Genomic DNA, 17,986 nt, shown 5'->3' with positions numbered 1-17,986 from the left:
GAGCAGGGCCTGGCCGGGCCCGCTGGCCCCCACACGGAGCCCGCAGCCACCTGTCCCAGCACCGGAAACGAGAGAGAGCTTGGGGGGGAGTTTGTCTGTTCTTAAGTGTGTACCACAGAGACGGTCACAATTTTAAGTGGCTTAAAGAATTTTCCATATTCAAACTGACCAGCTGATAGGTTCTGTCAGGTCCCAGAGGAAGCTGTAAGAAGAACATCACTCCCGAGACTCAGCTTGCTAACCTATGACAATGGTCAGGCCAATTCCCTTTTATTCAGCTTCTGGAGTCCATTTGCCATGTAGAATCATTTGTCTGGAGCTTTGCAATGACCACACATTCGTTAAAGAATGTTGCAGCATGCTTTTTGTATTTGGAATAAATATAAATTTTATATTCACCTTTATTTCACAGACATGGTTTCAACACTGTTTAATTTGTTTACAAGACAGCTATATTGTGATTCTCTATCACAGTTTGAAATTGAAATATACCAATATACAAAGATTTAGCATGTGCATGTACTTGTAAAGTTAGGCCATGCAAGTGATATCAAGGTTTGCCGCTTGAGAGGTTGTTTGGGTTTAGGGTGAGCTCACTTCAAACAAGCATCCCCCTGTAAGTAGGGAGGAAGGCACAGAGCTCCTGGCTGCCTCCCCACACCTGCGGTGTGCCTGGGCATGGCTCAGCCCTGCCTGCCTGGAGACAGCTTTGGAGAGACCTCCCGAATGTGCAGAAAATGCAAATATGTTGGTTGTATTTTGCTTCGCTGTCTAAAATTCATATCATGTTAGAGTTCAGAGAAACCATTCTGGACTCTCTGAATGTCTGGGCAGCAAATTTATTGCATTATTGTATTTGCTTATACAAAACATTGTTTCTGATAATATTTTCCTGCTGCAGCAGGTCATCCATCTGTAAATCTGGATCCTTCATCCTAGCTCACAAACCCACCCTCTGCTATGCCTAAAAGTTTCTAAATTCTTACTTGTTAGGTAAAAGAGCTATTGCATATTTCCTGAACATCTGGCCTGATCCCTGAGGCTTCTGCTTTGGAGGAAATGACTTTTGTCACAGACTCCACTCCATTCATTTTTTATCAGTCCATGCTACGTCTTGTTTTTGCAGCAGAAGCTTGTACCAGCCCTCAGGCCTGCAGATGCATGGCTTTCCCAAAATGATATCGTTTCAAATCTGGAAAACAGGTAGAGAAAACAGATATTTCAGTGTTTTCTGTACTTATTATCACTCTGTAGCATTAAATGCAAGAAAGTCAGTGATGATTGCAAACACGTATTTCCTCTGGAAGTACCTGTATGTGGTGATAACACTTTTCATTTGTCTTCACTGTGAGTTTTCTCAGAGTCCATCTTTACAGTGCAGCCTCTTTTTAGGCAGGCATCTTCTAAACCAGCATCTTATGCATTATGCATGAGATAACAGTCATGATAAATAAAAAAGGGTGTTGCTGAACCAGAAAATTGAACCCTACTGGTTTGTTCATAGTCAGTTTCAAAGGTATAAATTCAGCACACTAATCAGCAGCTACCCGCTTTAAACAAATGCACGCTTGTTACTCCATAACAGAACACGTGACAGCACAGGGTCTCATGCGTACTGGGTCAGATCTAGAACATATTTGGGTCAGAATTCATGTCCTGTTTCGGTCACTACCTGTTGCTTTAAAATGAAGTGGGAGAATACTGTGGCAAACACACATGGAATAATTTTCTCCACAAATAGTTGATTCTTTTGGCGAAGATTAACTTTGTCTCCTTACTACAAGGCTTCATACCCTGCTCAAACTTTTTGACAGCATTAGCTACTGCAGCATTGTTGATTTTCTTAGTCACAGAAATTTTCAGGTCATCTTGAACCTTACTAAGATTTACTCATTTGATGAAGTCTGTGCAGGAGATCCAGGCAGACTTGTCTATGTGTTACTTGTGGTTTGAGAAGTTGCCTGTGGTCCTGATATTTAAGGACTACAAAATTATCCCCCCTAGATCTCTTTTCTGTCTCTCTGTGCTGGCTGTCAATCCATGACACTACTTTGCTTTTTAGACCAGTTTTACTTTCACAAACTGAATTAATCATGTGATTTCTCCCCTTTTCACACCATCTTTATACAAAGGTGATACAAAAATCCTCATACAAAAATCTGGTTAGAAAGAGTTAAGAGTAAAAATTTCCTCTCCTCTTTATGAGATACTGCCATTAAGAAAAATTTGAATTCTTAGGTGTAACCAGGCTGTATGAAGAACTAGAGCAGCATGTATGCAATGTTTATCCTTGGTTTTGTTATCATTAGTGTTGTCATTATAATAAAAGAAAACAGAAAAAATAAGAAATACAGGTCTAATGTCGTAAATTTTCATTCCATATTTTACATTTTCATTGACTTCTCTGTGATGAACACCCTCTTTACTAAAATGATTCTTTTCAAAGCTTTCTTAGACAGCTCCCTCCCCATGTAAATGTGGGGGGTTTTTTAGAGCTACATGATTTAGCATTTTGAATGGACATAAGCTTGCAAATATATGAGCAATTTTTCAGACTGCAATTTTAAATATCTATCTCCTAAACTACAAAATTGCGATGATGCTCTCTGACAATTTATGAAAACTCATTCAAAATTCAAAAATGGTTTTGTTTGTTCTGTTTTCTTGGAGAACAGACCAACCTAAGCTGCTTTCAGCTGTTTGTTCTAATTCCTGTGCTACCTCCCAAGTTGTACCAGTCTGACTGCTTGCATCATTGGGGGAAGAATAAAGTCTAGGATTGATTTCAGTTTAAAATAATCCTTTTTCCCCCTGATGCTACCAAAAAAAAGCATTTGTCAGACTGCAGCCTAAAGGATTTTTATTGGCCTGGTAAGAAAGGCAAGACTTAGCATGCCTGTGCAGCCCAGCAAGTGAAGAGGAAGATGGTGGTAAACAATGCCACGGGAGGACAAGTTCTTTTAGGCACACTTTGTGCTGGAAAGGTAGACGTGGATTTGTGAGCAATCGGGCTGCTGCATGGGTATTCTCCCTGTGGTCACTGAGAGAGAACTCGTGTGCGTTTGTTACAAATAAACCTGATTACATACAATGAAATATCAGCCACTTGTCATCCATTCCTCCCCACAGACGGAGAGGCCTGGCAGTCCCCCAAACACTGACCAGCCATTCCTGAGGGAAGGTTCACCATCACATTCGTGGGCACTTAGTAATCACACAGAAACCCAGGTTTTGGGAACAGAGCCATGAGAATGTTGTAGCCTTGCCATTTCATTTGAAAGTAAAATATATGTATTTGACAGAGCACTGAGATGGGATCTGCTGTTTTTCCTGGCCTAAAGAGGCCCCCAGCCTTTTAGCAGGGGTGCCATGAAAGAGAAGATGAGAATGAAAACAACCTTACTGAACCCATTCACTTAAATGTCTACAGTGATTTAACAACACTGATGTAAATTGAAGCTCTAGAGCGAAAGACCAAGGAGATTATTTACCAAACCCCTTGCTGTGAGGATGGCATAAATATCTCAACAGTCTGCTTGTTTTAAACAACACTGAGGCAAGACCCTTAGTATTGCTATCCTGCTGGCTTGTAAATTCCAGATAGTACATACAAGAGTTAACACTTCCTTTTTGTGTACTGTGGCAAATCCTAAATACCAATGCAAAAATATTTGCTATTTTAAAAGCAACCATGTGTTCCTAATCCTTTTTTAACATCATCTCTGTTTTGCAATCATCATTTTGTGTTGTGTATCTAGTCTATAAAATAGGTATTGCTTTATGACTTGCCAAAACAAATCTCATGCTCTTAACTCTGCTGCTTATGCATTCTCACTGTAACTTCTGCTTGGTGCTTATACATAAAGAGCAAGTCACCAAAGTCTTTAAACTGTTGCCCACTCTCTAAATCATCTACTTGCCAATGAAATTGAATTCTAAAATAGTTGCTTGACTTCAGAATAGCAAATATACTACAGGATAAAATAAAAAATCTTTTTGCCTAGTATTGGTGACCACCAGGTCATCCATATAAAAATATAGTAGCAATAGTGGAAGGCTCAAATACTGATACCTGGTTTACTTCTGACAAGTATTGTGAAAAAAGTCACACCCCTGCAATGCAGGATGCAGCAAGTATGCTCAGGCTGCAAACTAACAGAGACAAAAAATGAACCAGATATACTGTTTTCAGGACTCAGATTTTCCATCACCCTCCAGAAATGGATTCATGAAAGAAAAATTATTCTATACAAGACCAAAAGATGCAACACAATCTGATAAACAAACAATTGTACTTAATAACAAAATGGCTTTTTAGCTGACAGCTGCTTCACCAGACAATTTAGTCAGAGGCCAGATGGCCAAAGAGACACATGGTGGAAAGTAATTTCATAGGATGCTCCACAGAAGGAAAAACTCCTAACTTGTATGTTTGAAATGTCAAAGAGTCAGTTAATGGAATTAGTGTGCAATTCCTAGTGCAGTTTGCCTGTTGAAAGCTGTGCTCAAGCTTGTTCTCAGAGCTCCACCGTAAGGTGAAGCAGCGAAGTCCTGGCTGAGAACTCAGACTCACACGTGGCTCATTGCCTTCTCCATCTCCCCTCCTGACAACCGGCTTTGTCTATGATATCAGTCTGTGCCACTGACTGCTCTGCACCAAGTCTTTTTTTTGCCTCTCCTCTGGCACTGTGGAGTGATAGGAAGAGGTAAGACCTAAAACATAAGTAGGTGCGGAATTTTGGAAAATGCAGGAGAGGTGAAGTTTACTGTTGTCTTACTGAAGTTGCATCTAAACTTAGGAGAACAACATTAGTTTTTCTATCTAGCAGAAAAGGCAGTTTCCAAAGACAGAAGTATTTTTTAAAAAATAAATGATGATATAGTATTTTCAAGCTTCAGCTCATTTTTTTCCTATCAAAAACTACGTGACAGGATTATTAGTTAACCACCACAACAAGTTAAAGCGCCGTTGGAAAACTCTGCCTCCATCTTCTGACTGCTCAGGGAAATGCAGTGACTAGTTTGTATTTAGACTTCTTAACTCACAGAACCATAGAATGGCTTGAGTCGGAAGAGATCTTAAAGACCTTTTATTTCACAAATCTTTATATATTTTCAAGACCAAGGCTTTGAATATTTGGTTGAAACTTTATTGAATTCAGTCATTGCCTTTGCTAGCTAATACTGACAAATGTTGCCTTCTACTGACAAATCATCTTTTCTTACAGATTTCTGAAAAAGAATTCAGGACTTTGCTTCCTTTTTAATACCCTTAACATAGGACTTGAATTCCTACCTGATTATTGGCAGAAGGTTTTGATTATACAATGTCACTTCAAATAGCAATGGTTTGTCATTGGTTTTCCACATACTTTTTTCTCACTTAGTGTCTATGACTCCTTAATTTTTCTAGGTTTGATACCTGCATCACTGGTTAGTAAATTTGCCTTCTTTGCTTCTTTTTTAACATAAAGCTCTTCATAAATCAGCTTTGACAAAAACTAAATTGAGAGAAACAGTCATGCTTCCCATGTACTCCTTGCATTTGGATTTCAGACCCAGTGTTGCAACCAGATGTTGAGTGCTCTGCACTTACCATAAATGAAAACTGACCTTTATTAATGCAGTAAGATGATAAAATTAATTTATGCTGTCAAACATCATGTTGTACAATGCATGTGTATCCACACAGCTAGAGCAGAAAGCAAATTACTCATTTATTTGATTGCTGATAGACAAAACAGCATGAAATAAATTTTTCCTAAATTTCTCAACTTCAAATGAAAACATATTCAAGGCAAGGCCATGAATAGAGCAACCTTTCCATCCATATTCATCTCATCTGTCATGATCACATCTAACCCCTTCATTTCCCAGAACTGGAACAGATTTAAGGGAGTCTTGTCTGGGTTTTAAGTTCAGCTCTCGGTCATGTAAGGAGCTGTGTGTGTAGAGAAGCCAATGGAGACCTGCAGGTGACAAAAATCTAGTGATATGCTGCACTCATTGACTGTTTTTCCAAGTTTTCTGAGCCAATGTTTCACAAAGCAGTGGACCATAGGAAAAAGCCCCAATGATGTCAAGTGTGAGGATCAAGATGACACAGGGAGGTAGACTGTTTGCACTGTGCAACTGTACCACACCTTGCATCACTGACACGATCACAAAACGTGGCAAAAGAGAGGGCCAGAGGCAGCTGCAAATTGCTCCTCAGTATTAATTGCCCAATTCCATGTGTCCCGACTAGGTCCTCTGGAGGATGGGAAACTGGGTCACACGGGTGTATCTACAACATCAGCCACGGCTGGAATGCTGAACGCCGAGAAGAGGAACAACTGTGGCTCTCAGTGTGCAAACCCCATGGTCCACAGCATGGGAGCTACAACACAGAGACAGAATGGCTTCAGGACCACAGAGGTATGAGTATAATTATGTTCCCTAATGGCCAGCACTAGCTTCAACCAGGTCTAAGTTACTTTTGTGACAGCCTTTCTTTTTGCAGAATTTTGCAGTATTAAACTGCATTTAATGTCTTGAGATAGGAGAAAATGGTTCCAGGCTGCACTACAGCCATGGCATGATTGAGCTGAGCACCTCTGAGAACACTTCATGCCTGAATGGCCACAGAATAGACGCTCTATTTGTCAATCAGAGTAACACACACACACTTGCTACAGTAAAGAAAGCCCCCACGCTCATTTCTTTCCAACTCAGTCCATCTGTGGCATGTATTGTACAAACTATTTAGATTAATTATCTGAAAGGGAACATGTTTTCCCTTAATTGCTGTTCTGCTTAAAATATGTGCACTGCATGAACTCCGGTTCATTCAAAGCTGGACGTGAAGCTTGAAAAAGTCAGTGGATGTCTTTTCAATAACTTCAGCAGGCTTTGGATCAGATCCTCCCCCTTTTCCCCCTCACTTATGCGTTTGTGTACATTGTATACATTGTAAGAACAAGGCTTTGGGGCTATACCAAAGACCAGCCTTCTCCTGTCACAGCTGCCTACCCACCTACCTGTCTCTTATGGGTTTCCACTTGCTGCTCTGTTTGCATAGCAGCTGCGGAGCTGCTGCAGATTAAAGAAAGTCAAAACCTATGGCTGGTTTACTGCTTCCTTGGTTTCTCATTTGAGGAGGCATTAGGTAAAAATTTGAGGAAAGGAGATTTCCTTGTTTTCTGGGTTGTCTGTAGATGCAGCAGATAAAGTCCTTTACATGGTCCTTGGCATTTCTCAGGGGGAATCTCAATTTCTACTTTGAGAAGTGCTTGCCATGCTGTTGTTGCTGCTTCCCCTACTTTTTCAGGGGAGTCATCATCTAATTTCACATCTGGGGAGAGTGAGACTGTAAAAGTTTGGCAATCACAGAATGTGCAGTCATGGGTGAATGTTTATATTCCTGTGGGAATCTGTCAAAGGTACACTGCACTCCCTTCCAGGTGAGCATGAATTTAGCCTTGACGTGTTCCTAGAGTGGAATCACAAACAGCATATCTTTTACATCTAGAGTTGCCGTCTGTGAATAGGATGCTCCCTGAACTTGCATTTCCAGTTCCACAAAATCTGGCACAGCAATAGTTAAAGGGGCAATATTGGCATTCAGTCTTCTGCAGACAATGGTGAGTGGCCACTGTCCCTCAGCTTTTTCGCCATTATTCAGGGGATACAATTGGTTTTCTTATCTGTACAATGCTGGCTGGATTGGCAGCCCTCTTAAGCATAATTTCTATCTTTTCTTCCAATTTTTGCTTTATCTCCTTTTCTTTCTGTAACTGTTTCTGCAGCTGCTCGGTTTCTAAAGATAGTAACAATTCAGTTGTTTTCCTGCCCTCTATTTCCTCTCTCAGATCTTGTTTCACTCTGCTGTGGCTTTTTCCTAACTAATTTCTCCAATTATTGTCTTTCTCTATGCTCTGCTGAAGCAAGTAGAATCTCAAAATTATCTTTCTCAGTTATAAGCTTGTTCTTGGGTTCCAGATCTTTCTTTTATTTCCCTCTCAAAAGCCAGTGATGACTTTAATAATCCATTTTCTGATTTCAAAGCAGCCTGTTCTATATAGGATATATTTGATGCGAGAAGGGAGTTTTTGATTTCCTTTTGTGTGCAAGATAAGTGAGCCTCCAATACTGCACAAATAATTGCTTTGCCTGTCCAGAATTTTTGGGCCCATTCTTTGCCTGCCTGGGAAGGAGCACATTCATACTTCTGTAACTGTTTATCCATGGCAATCCTGCCGACCACACCAATTTTCTATCACATAAAAAATTAGGGAAGGGAGAACCCCCTTGCTTTCCGTGTTGTCTGCAGATGTAGCAGGACTGGAGGCCTTCCCTTTCTTACTCAGTATTATCTGCCTGTCCAAGATCCTGGGAGACCTTCACAGACAATATTTTAGAGCCACCAACCTGGCACTCTAGGTCTGGTGAGGTGCCAGAGGCGCAGTGTGGCAGCGCAGTAAGTCTGGTCACAACCGCAATCCCTGATGCAAAACTGGCATGAATTGCAGTGTAAGTCTGGGCAAATTCAGTGAGGCTCCACATTCACAAATAGGGCAACTTCTTGCCTGTTGAGCAGAGTAAGGTCCACAAACTGCTGTTGATAAATGCACTGGTATCAGAAAGCATAAGCAACAGAATTATTGTGGAATAAAGCTTACCTGACAGGTGTCCCCATGGGGGAGGAGAGGGTACAGCCTGTTGACCATCCCAGGACACAAAGGTAGAGTCTCCTCTGACCTCCCTCCCTGGTTAAGTAATATTTATATTGTTTTCTTTGAGGATGAGGGGGAAAAGTTCCAGCTGATGTAATTTCACACTTAAATGGAGTTTGAAGGACTTTATATACATGAAAAGCACGTACAGGTTTTACTTCATTGGCATATGAAAAGGAATATGTATTTTCAAGCTAAAGCAAATGTCAGCTTTTGGTCACCATTTGGGTCATTCCTTTGGCTTAATTCCTGTTAGCTGCATTGTTTTAAACAGAGAATGACTGCAACACCTCTGTGCAATTCCATCCTTTGTTTCTTGCCTCTCTCATGCATGAAACAAGCTCCCCTGGTGCCCCTGCTCCTCAGGTATGCACATAGTTTGTTTCTGCTGAATTACTGCCAATGTGGGCACGCCTCACTGAGCTTTGTCTTTTGAGAATTTTCCACAGAAAGTGCCTCAGCACAGCTTGTGGTGGAACTGCTACACCCAACCCATAAGAAGTTGTCCCATCTTGGGAGTCACATCCTTAAACCAACGGGTCCGAGCAAATGAAAAAGGGAGTTTGGATTGACCTTCACCTTGCATTTGCTAGCACACAACACATCAGTACATGCCTATTTATTTTATACCTTCATTGTATTATTATCTTCTCTATTGCTCTAGTACAAAGATATTCTCAGGTGACATAAAAGATACTGCTGTATCTTTTCAGGAGATACTGCACCTCCAGGTGGACAGGGACACATTCCATGGCAACATGACATCTAGAGCCATGGGCTTTCTGTAAATGAAAAACCCAAATGCTTGTCATAGCCACTAGCCCACAGAGAAAAATTAATTGGTGAGGTTGGATATGGTCAAACAGAACAACATAATTATTAATCCAATTTGAAAAAGACTTGGCCACAATTGAGAATTAGTGTGTACCTGTCCCACTGTTCGAGAAAATTGTCTAATTTTGTAATTGAATGGAAAATTACCTCTATATTGCACTTAGTAGGAAGTGTGGGCAAATTCCCACAACATATTAATAATGTGAGTGTTGACTGTAATGGTACTACTCAGTGAAGTGTGGATTCCTGCCCCGAGGCCCCATGACTTTGAAGATATCCTCCTGCATTTTCTAGCTGAAATACATTCAGTAACATCTGTGCTGTTGCAGCTCAGTGCAAAGAAAATTTCTGATAATAAGTAAAGCATTTACATTATTCTCCACATCTAATGCATGTGCATAAGAAAGGAAGTTGTCTAAACTTCTTATAGTCAAAAAAGAAATACATATTCCTAGAGAGAGAGTGTAGTATCTAATTTAGGCTCCAGCTCTGGTTTGCCATTCTGCATCTCTGTTTCTCCACTGACTGTTTAGGGAACCACAAGATGAGCAGATAATGTGAACACCCTAAGTTTAGATGCCTCAAGTTGAAAAGGTGATTATCCTCTGCAACTCCAAAGGTACCCATTTTATTCACCTGAACATTCATATTGACTACAGTTTTTCTTTTATCTCGACATGTTGTAGAATACAACGCAATGCAGCACATGGTGCTCTTGGGAGACTTGGGTTGTGCCATTGGCCTGTGGGCTAGCAGGGAGTAAATCACATCACCTCTCTGTTTCTCACTTTCTCCTGCATCGGGCTCTAAAGCAGCCATCTGCCTTATCCCTTGACACCTGGTTATGTGACAGGGTCCAACTTGTGCTGTCAAAAGGGAGAAGGTTTGACACAGACTCTGTCTGGGAGATTAGTACCCTCTCATGACAGTAATGTCAAAACAACTTAGAAGTAAAAGATGATGATGGTGGTGATGATGAAGAAAGGAGTGCTATACTAGTGAAGGTAACAAGGATGGTCAGACATCTCCCCCAAGAAAGGTGGTATCCATATTATGTCCTTGACTGACAGTAACCTGGTTTGATTCTCATGATAGTCTTTGGCAAGTCCTTGCATGAACAGTAGCACTGGGGGAGCAGACAGCAAAGGAGCAGGTGTATTCAGGCTGCAGAAATGTGAAATAATACACAGTGGCAAATTAACTCCAGGTGCTGCTCTGCAATATATATGTACCTTCCACTTATGTCAAAAGAACTTTATCAGACATTATTTTACCTGGCACTCTTACCATGTAAATAATGCCTAATTTACCTGGCATTCATTACACTGAAAAATAGTCTCATGGAACACTGGCAGTGCAATAATCAAACCCACCTAATCAGCTGTGTGTCTCTATTAGCCCGGAGCTGGGTGCACTTTGTTAGACCTATCCAGTGTGTTATAGTGCATTGCTTATGGCAGCAAACAGTCTGGGAGATAGAAAAGTATAAATTTAAATTAGGGAGGCACTTGCATGCCTCAGACAGACTGACTTTATTTGAATATTGAAAATAACCTGATGAAGCTCTGAAAGGTATATTTTGTGCTTGGGTCTTGTATGCAGGTGGAAATAAGTGTTACTTTAAAACCATATTTTCCTATCAGAAACATAAAATCAAGTACAGAAAATTTTGTCTCAGGCTAGTGATGCACTACTCACAGTGACATAAAAAGGAACCTCTAATTTTCACTTCTGGACTGAAACCAGATTTATTTGCCCTGCTTTTAGAGTACACACATGTAGAGATGAAAATTATAGTCAAGAAGGTTGATCCAAAGCCTACTGACATCCACTGGCTTTGTAGCAGGTATAAAAGCTTGTGTGCACTTTGTTAGACCTATCCAGTGTGTTATAGTGCATTGCTTATGGCAGCAAACAGTCTGGGAGATAGAAAAGTATAAATTTAAATTAGGGAGGCACTTGCATGCCTCAGACAGACTGACTTTATTTGAATATTGAAAATAACCTGATGAAGCTCTGAAAGGTATATTTTGTGCTTGGGTCTTGTATGCAGGTGGAAATAAGTGTTACTTTAAAACCATATTTTCCTATCAGAAACATAAAATCAAGTACAGAAAATTCTGTCTCAGGCTAGTGATGCACTACTCACAGTGACATAAAAAGGAACCTCTAATTTTCACTTCTGGACTGAAACCAGATTTATTTGCCCTGCTTTTAGAGTACACACATGTAGAGATGAAAATTATAGTCAAGAAGGTTGATCCAAAGCCTACTGACATCCACTGGCTTTGTAGCAGGTATAAAAGCTTGTGTCCACGCTGAATGAGGAAGTTGCTCTGCATCACAGTAGAAGGATGTGTGAAGGATGCTGGAGACATTCTGTTTATTAAGTAGAACTGTTTTTGTAAATTAGGGGGCAATCATCAGTGACTCTGTTGTCATTGTGGAACTTACTGTACTGTTTAAAACCCTCACAGAGTAAATGGGACACACAGAAAATGTCCACACAAGAAGTCTCCATTAATGTTACAAAAGGCATCAGACAAAGTGACAGAAGAAAAACCAAGAACTGTGCCAATTAATGAAGAAAATTGCAGGTGAGGATGGACTTAACAATGCTTCACTGCACTTTAAATGTCAGTCACTGAAGACATGAAGATCTCCAGGTGTTCCAGGTTGAATACAGCAGACAGCTGCTGCTGAGTGCCTCTAGAAGCAGGTCTTGTGGAAACCAACTACAAACACTTTAGGATCGTCAGATGTCATTTGTCTAAAGCAGTGGCACTACACAGACATACACAGAAATTCATGACATTTTTTTTTTACTAACTTCTACGTTATCCCTTGTGTATGTCCTGTTCTGCGTTGCTATTAAGATGAGGCTGGATAACAAGGGGTACAGCTCATTGCAATTAAAACCAGGAGAGGAACAAATGAATCTGCATTTTTAGTCATAAAGGGTTTTGAGTGTGCACATTCAAACCCACAGAGTTCATTTAAAGCACTCATGTTTTTTAAAACTCAAACCCAGACATCTCAAGAAAGTGAGACTAGTCTTCTACTAAATCTCCTTTCAACTATATATATATTGGTTATATATAGTTAAATCATACAGTAACCTTTTTATATATTAAATTTTCAATTACTTAGTTTTTATTTATTGTTTGTATTGACATAATTTTGGTCTTAAAAACAGTAACTTTCATATTGATCAGCCTTACTTCAAAGTCTTAGTCTTAGCTGGCAAGTAGAGTTATGACTACTTGGTTATTTTATACATGCCCCTTTAATTATGTTGAAGCTCAGGCTGACTTGGAAAAAACTTACCATTAACACTACATGAAAATAACCACAATTTAAAAAGCCATATTCTAATATCAGTTCAAAAAAGAAACTTTCTTTGATAAGATATAATTAATTCACTGTGCATAACTTATTTAATACATTGTGAGCATTCTGTATCACAGTACTCCATGATTGTCATAAATATATATCTAAAAGGAACATAAATGTTCAGTGTAGTAAAGTCTAGGAACTAATTCAACATACTACTTCTTATTATGGAAGTAATAATATATATTCCCTGTGAGTTTGCATGTTCATGAAGATAAAAGTGATAAATTTATTTGCCTTCCCCATCAGACATTTGAGTATCCTTAGAGGGCTATTTAAGAGAACTATTCAAAAGTTGTTCATAACAAACAGATGGCATTTGGAAAAAAAATCCATGTATGAATAGTAAAAAGTCCTTTATACAAACATGCAAACAAGTATAAATAGGATTGTGAACTGAACCCCAGTTTATTCCATATTAGGATCATTTTAATAGCTTGCTGGTTAGGTGTGTGAGTTACTTTCCTAGTTGTACAACAAGTCTATGCAACAGGAATTGTTTATTAATTACTCCAACAAAAAGGCAAACTGGAATCCAGAGTCAGAGCCAGACTTTTGCATACCATAGCATATTCTAAAAGGGTTTACTGGCAGAGAGAGTGAGGTATAAATATCATTAATATGATACAAGAATGCTACAGAAAGTGAATAGTGATCCTGATGTGTTGAAGAGTAAACAGGATTTTGAAGGAAGGTAAAAGGGAAGGTTTGTTGTCTAAGAAGCTGCTTCAGAGATTGTTGCCTTGGGTGGATACCACATTAGAGTGAGTAGATGCAAGAACAAAGGAGTCCTGGCAGTGAGATAATTTATTAGCTAAGAAATTATGTAATGATGATGTGCTGACCAGATGTGTCACATGGCTTGGGTCACACCACAGAAGGAAGCCCGTGAGCTGCATAGCCCATAGGCATGAAGCAGCCCTGGCTCATGCCAGCAGCCATCAGCGAGGCAGCCCTTAAATCTTGTATTCCAAACATGAGATGTGACAAGATGGCTTGCAGGAGATGGCCTCGGTACACAATTATCTGGGCAAGAGCACAGACCTTGCTCATGCTGACCACACTTCCCATCAGGGTGGCTGGTAGCTGCAGAGTGGTGAATGCTGCCTGCCCTGGACTGCCCGTGATAACATTCCTGAGCTACTCCAAGATCCCATAAACCTGTTTAAATCCTGAAACTTAGCTTTATGACATTCAAAGATTGGATCCAACTTCTGTGGTACAAGCCATGTTTAGTAACAAGCAATTTTATGCACGCTCCTCATGTAATACATTACTGTTCTTATTCATTAGGCAGTAGCCGAAAAGAAATTACATTATGTCCTAGGCTTCTTAGTGCTTGATGTGCAAACTTCCAATGACCTTAATAAAACTAAGAGCATGTTGTGGAGATACGGATCTTGCCTCTGTACACAGATTGGGATATACTTATGTTTACTTTCCTTCTACTAGAGATAACCACCAGTAGAAACAACCAATTTGTTTATAAAATAATATGCCATTCTGTATAATTAGGGCGACAGAATCTAGTCTATACCACTTTAGACAATTTAAAGTCCCAAAAATAGATTCCTGTGCTGGTTTTAGTGGAAGAAGCAAGCCCAAAGAATCAGCTGGACATCTTCACTCCAGGTAGCCCTCTTAGGAATAAGGAGTCTTATTTACAGGGCCTGTTCTTTGAGCATCATCTTTCAAATATAAATGGCTCAAAGACATAAAATAAAATGACCATGTTAAAAGACATGCACTTTCAGATGAAGGACCTATGGACGTCTCTGTCTTCTTATATGCCAGGATTTTTGAAATTTAATTTTCTCCAAAAGACATTATCACCAAATAATGTTTGATGTCCCTTGGCTGCACATCAAGATTTCTACAGGTACACTGAAACAACACACTTTCTGCTGGAATGATTTGCCAACAGATGGTGAGTTCTTATGATTTATCTAAGTTCAGGTTTTAAACAGAAAGGAACATTGTCATGTTTCCATAATTTCAACGTGTAGTATACATAGGATTTTTGTCTGATAAGTCTTCTTCCACTATGTGAGAAATGGAATCACTCAGAAGAAAGAGGATATTGTCTAACGAAGAGAGAGGATTTACAGTTGGCAATTCATCATGAGGCAAATTAATCTTCTCAAAGACTCAGTACAGCTTTATCTTGCACTATTCCTTCATCTTCTCCCTTATGATTCCTTAACGTATTTCATCATTTCAGCATTACTGTAGGACATTGACTAGAAGACACACAATTTTACTGTGTGACTGAAATGATTTTGTACTGACATAATAGGAAACTATAATTATTGTGTAAGCAATATATGAGTGCTGCATTAAACATGCATTCTTGTTAGTTAAATGACTGAGATTTCATAAAAACCAGGATACAGGTATTTTTGATCTTTCTGGTATGTTCATATATATAGATATTCATTTGTGCATGTCTCTGCATGTGTACATTGTAATGTCTTTAGTGTGTACTTTGGCAGTTCAGGCACATTTTTTTGAGAACCTTTAATTTCTGTTTGTAATTCTGACACCCAAATGTAAAATATTTTAATGTTGGAACTGAAATCTGTTTTACATGCCTTATGAAAAGAATGATCTATATAATTTGTGCACAGAAATGGTATTTGAAAAAGCAGGCTTAGTTTTATTTGCAAATACATCTAAATTCAAACTAGACTAACGGGAACATTTTTGTACTCTCATTTTAGCTGCAAATAAATGAAGATTGACCTTAAACTTGAAAATGAAAATAAAGAAAAATTTTAAAGTGTCTGTCTATTACTCCTTGTATTTCACACTCCTGTGTTTGCGGTTGGTTTAGCTTTTAAAGCTAAGATCAAAGAGTGTAAAGGTATAATGAATGGTTCCCACCTCTGCTATTCATGGAATCAGAATATTTCTGTACCTGATGTCCTCAGGTTGTGGCTCATGGACTGTTTGGTCATATGAAAGGAGGTGAAATACATATATTCCCCATAAGAAATTGGTGTATTTGCCAAAGAGGGATTATGAGGTCAAAATACAGTTGTGCCTCTGTAATTATAAATCGGAGTTTGCTGTTGCTGTCATGCCTAAAGAGGAAGACACTGGGAATCTGAAACACTTTCTCTAGTAAGATGCCATGAGGCAACTATAATACATAGCTAAAGAAACCTCTTATTCCTGCCTGAACTGGAGAGCATGGGGTGGAAAACTAGCTGTAGTGTTGTTTTACCTCTGCCATAGAAATAAACTCCTAAGTTTTACAGATGGCACTTTTTCTTTTTTCCAAAATTGCACTAAATTTTCATTATATTTTTCCCTAGTATCAGAAAGGCTCTTGCTCAAATATCATTGCCATCCTAATTGCCTATGCCCTGGGTGTTGCCTGACAAGTAACTTGTTCTCTTTGATTCCTGGCCAGGATGCTGACACAGCAACTGGTTTGTTTCCTGTGGAAAAGGAAGAATAGTATCAAAGGCTTTCAGATGTGCCAAAGAGAAAAAGGATTTAAGGACACAAGGAAGCCACAGTCCAGCAGTCAGGCATGTAACAGCCCATGGGAACCCTACAAACAGGATGCTTCAAAATCTGGGATCAGACATTGCCTTGCAAATGGAGCCCTTGTTGTGCAGAAAGCAACTGAGGGAGAGGTCGTGTTGCAAGTGAAGCCCTCAAAGATTAAATTTAATGGGCTCTATTCCTCTCATGTCTCTGGGGAATACATGCTAAGATAGCATTTCTAAAATTAATGCTTAGGAGGTGCTACATGAGCTACAATAATGTGTACACAGTGCTCTTCATTTCATAGTGAGGCAAATATATTGAAGAACTCAATACATTGCAGTGTTTCAAAACTAAACCTTCATTGTCCTCAGGGCAAGCATCCCTCATGGCACCAGTGCCTTCTCAGGTGCCTCCTTTCCAGATTGGCTCAGTGAAGCATGTGGAAAAGGTGCTAACAAGAAATAAGATGTACTCTAAGATGTAGGGATGCAAGATCTCATTGTCTTGTTATCACTCTTCAGTTTTCAAATTCTTCTGTCTGATTTTCAAATTTTTTTTTCAGGTAGCTTGTGCATACTATCCAGAGTTAAAAGCCATTCTTCTGCCCTTTGGTAAACTATGGCAAAGTTGGATCACTAATATAAGATAAAAAGCGAGCTGGTCCACCAGAAATTACATTTGTTGACATATGTCACTTAATGAAGATAAAATCCAAGTTTATTTGCAACAGCTCCTTGCACAGAAAAACTCAGCAAACACAAAAACCTAAGAAATATTGTAATCCTAGAACTAGGATGTTCATAAGCAAGAAGGAAAAAGGGAGGCTATAATAGATTTTTCACTTCTTTCTGGAGGATTGAATATCATTTAAGTTCTGAGTGCAAAAAGTGGGATGCTGCTGCAAATCTATCCATTCAAGACTGTATAAAACATGTAGTTTTAGGTTGCTGTGGGTACCTGCTTAGGAAAAAAAAATGGGATTGGGGGAGAGAGAGAGTAAGAGAGTGGTGTCACAGGGCAGGACTCAGCTGTGCTGCCAGTTGTATTAATTAGCTTTGCTTGCACACTCCTGCATTATAATCAGTATTATTCAGCTTTAATTTAATTTCCATTAACCTCTGCAAAAGGTTCTCTACAGGTTTGGATACAGGGAAATACATCTAGGGTATTACTGCATGGATAGAAACAACAGTTTGCCCATGGTCAAACAGCAGCTTAAGAAAAGGCACCATAGCTAAGCAGCAGCCTATTCTTTATCAGCTGTGAAGAGCTGTCAAATACAGAAGGCATGAAATGATGTATGTTCTTCTGTATCTGGTTTTACCAGGAAATTAAATATTGGGCTTGTTCATGCAAGGCAGGTAGAACCTTCCAGGTCACACTTAGTAAGTGGCTTAATATTCAATTTGCCTGACTCAAGGGCTGACTTGAACCTAAAATGTTTGGTATTGGGGCCTGTCCATGTCCCTAAACCATCCCTTCTGCAGTGCAGTAGCATCTCCTTTGCCCTCAAATTAGTCCCCTCCCAGAACACCTTTTTCCACTTC

General features: G+C 39.5%; 1 protein-coding gene across 1 annotated transcript; it reads left to right on the top strand.

Moving 5' to 3' along the window:
• Positions 1 to 6,156: 6,156 nt before the first annotated feature.
• BAALC (brain and acute leukemia, cytoplasmic) lies at positions 6,157 to 15,725 on the top strand (the record flags this gene model as incomplete). Its single annotated transcript, XM_017730286.1, has 2 exons — positions 6,157 to 6,417; positions 12,026 to 15,725. Coding segments are annotated over 2 exons (366 nt in total), but the record flags the coding sequence as incomplete, so codon positions are not given.
• Positions 15,726 to 17,986: the final 2,261 nt, after the last annotated feature.

This window comes from Corvus brachyrhynchos, unplaced genomic scaffold (assembly GCF_000691975.1).
Source record: "Corvus brachyrhynchos isolate BGI_N302 unplaced genomic scaffold, ASM69197v1 scaffold302, whole genome shotgun sequence".
NCBI classification, from domain to species: domain Eukaryota; kingdom Metazoa; phylum Chordata; class Aves; order Passeriformes; family Corvidae; genus Corvus; species Corvus brachyrhynchos.
This window is presented reverse-complemented; position numbering and strand designations above follow the sequence as displayed.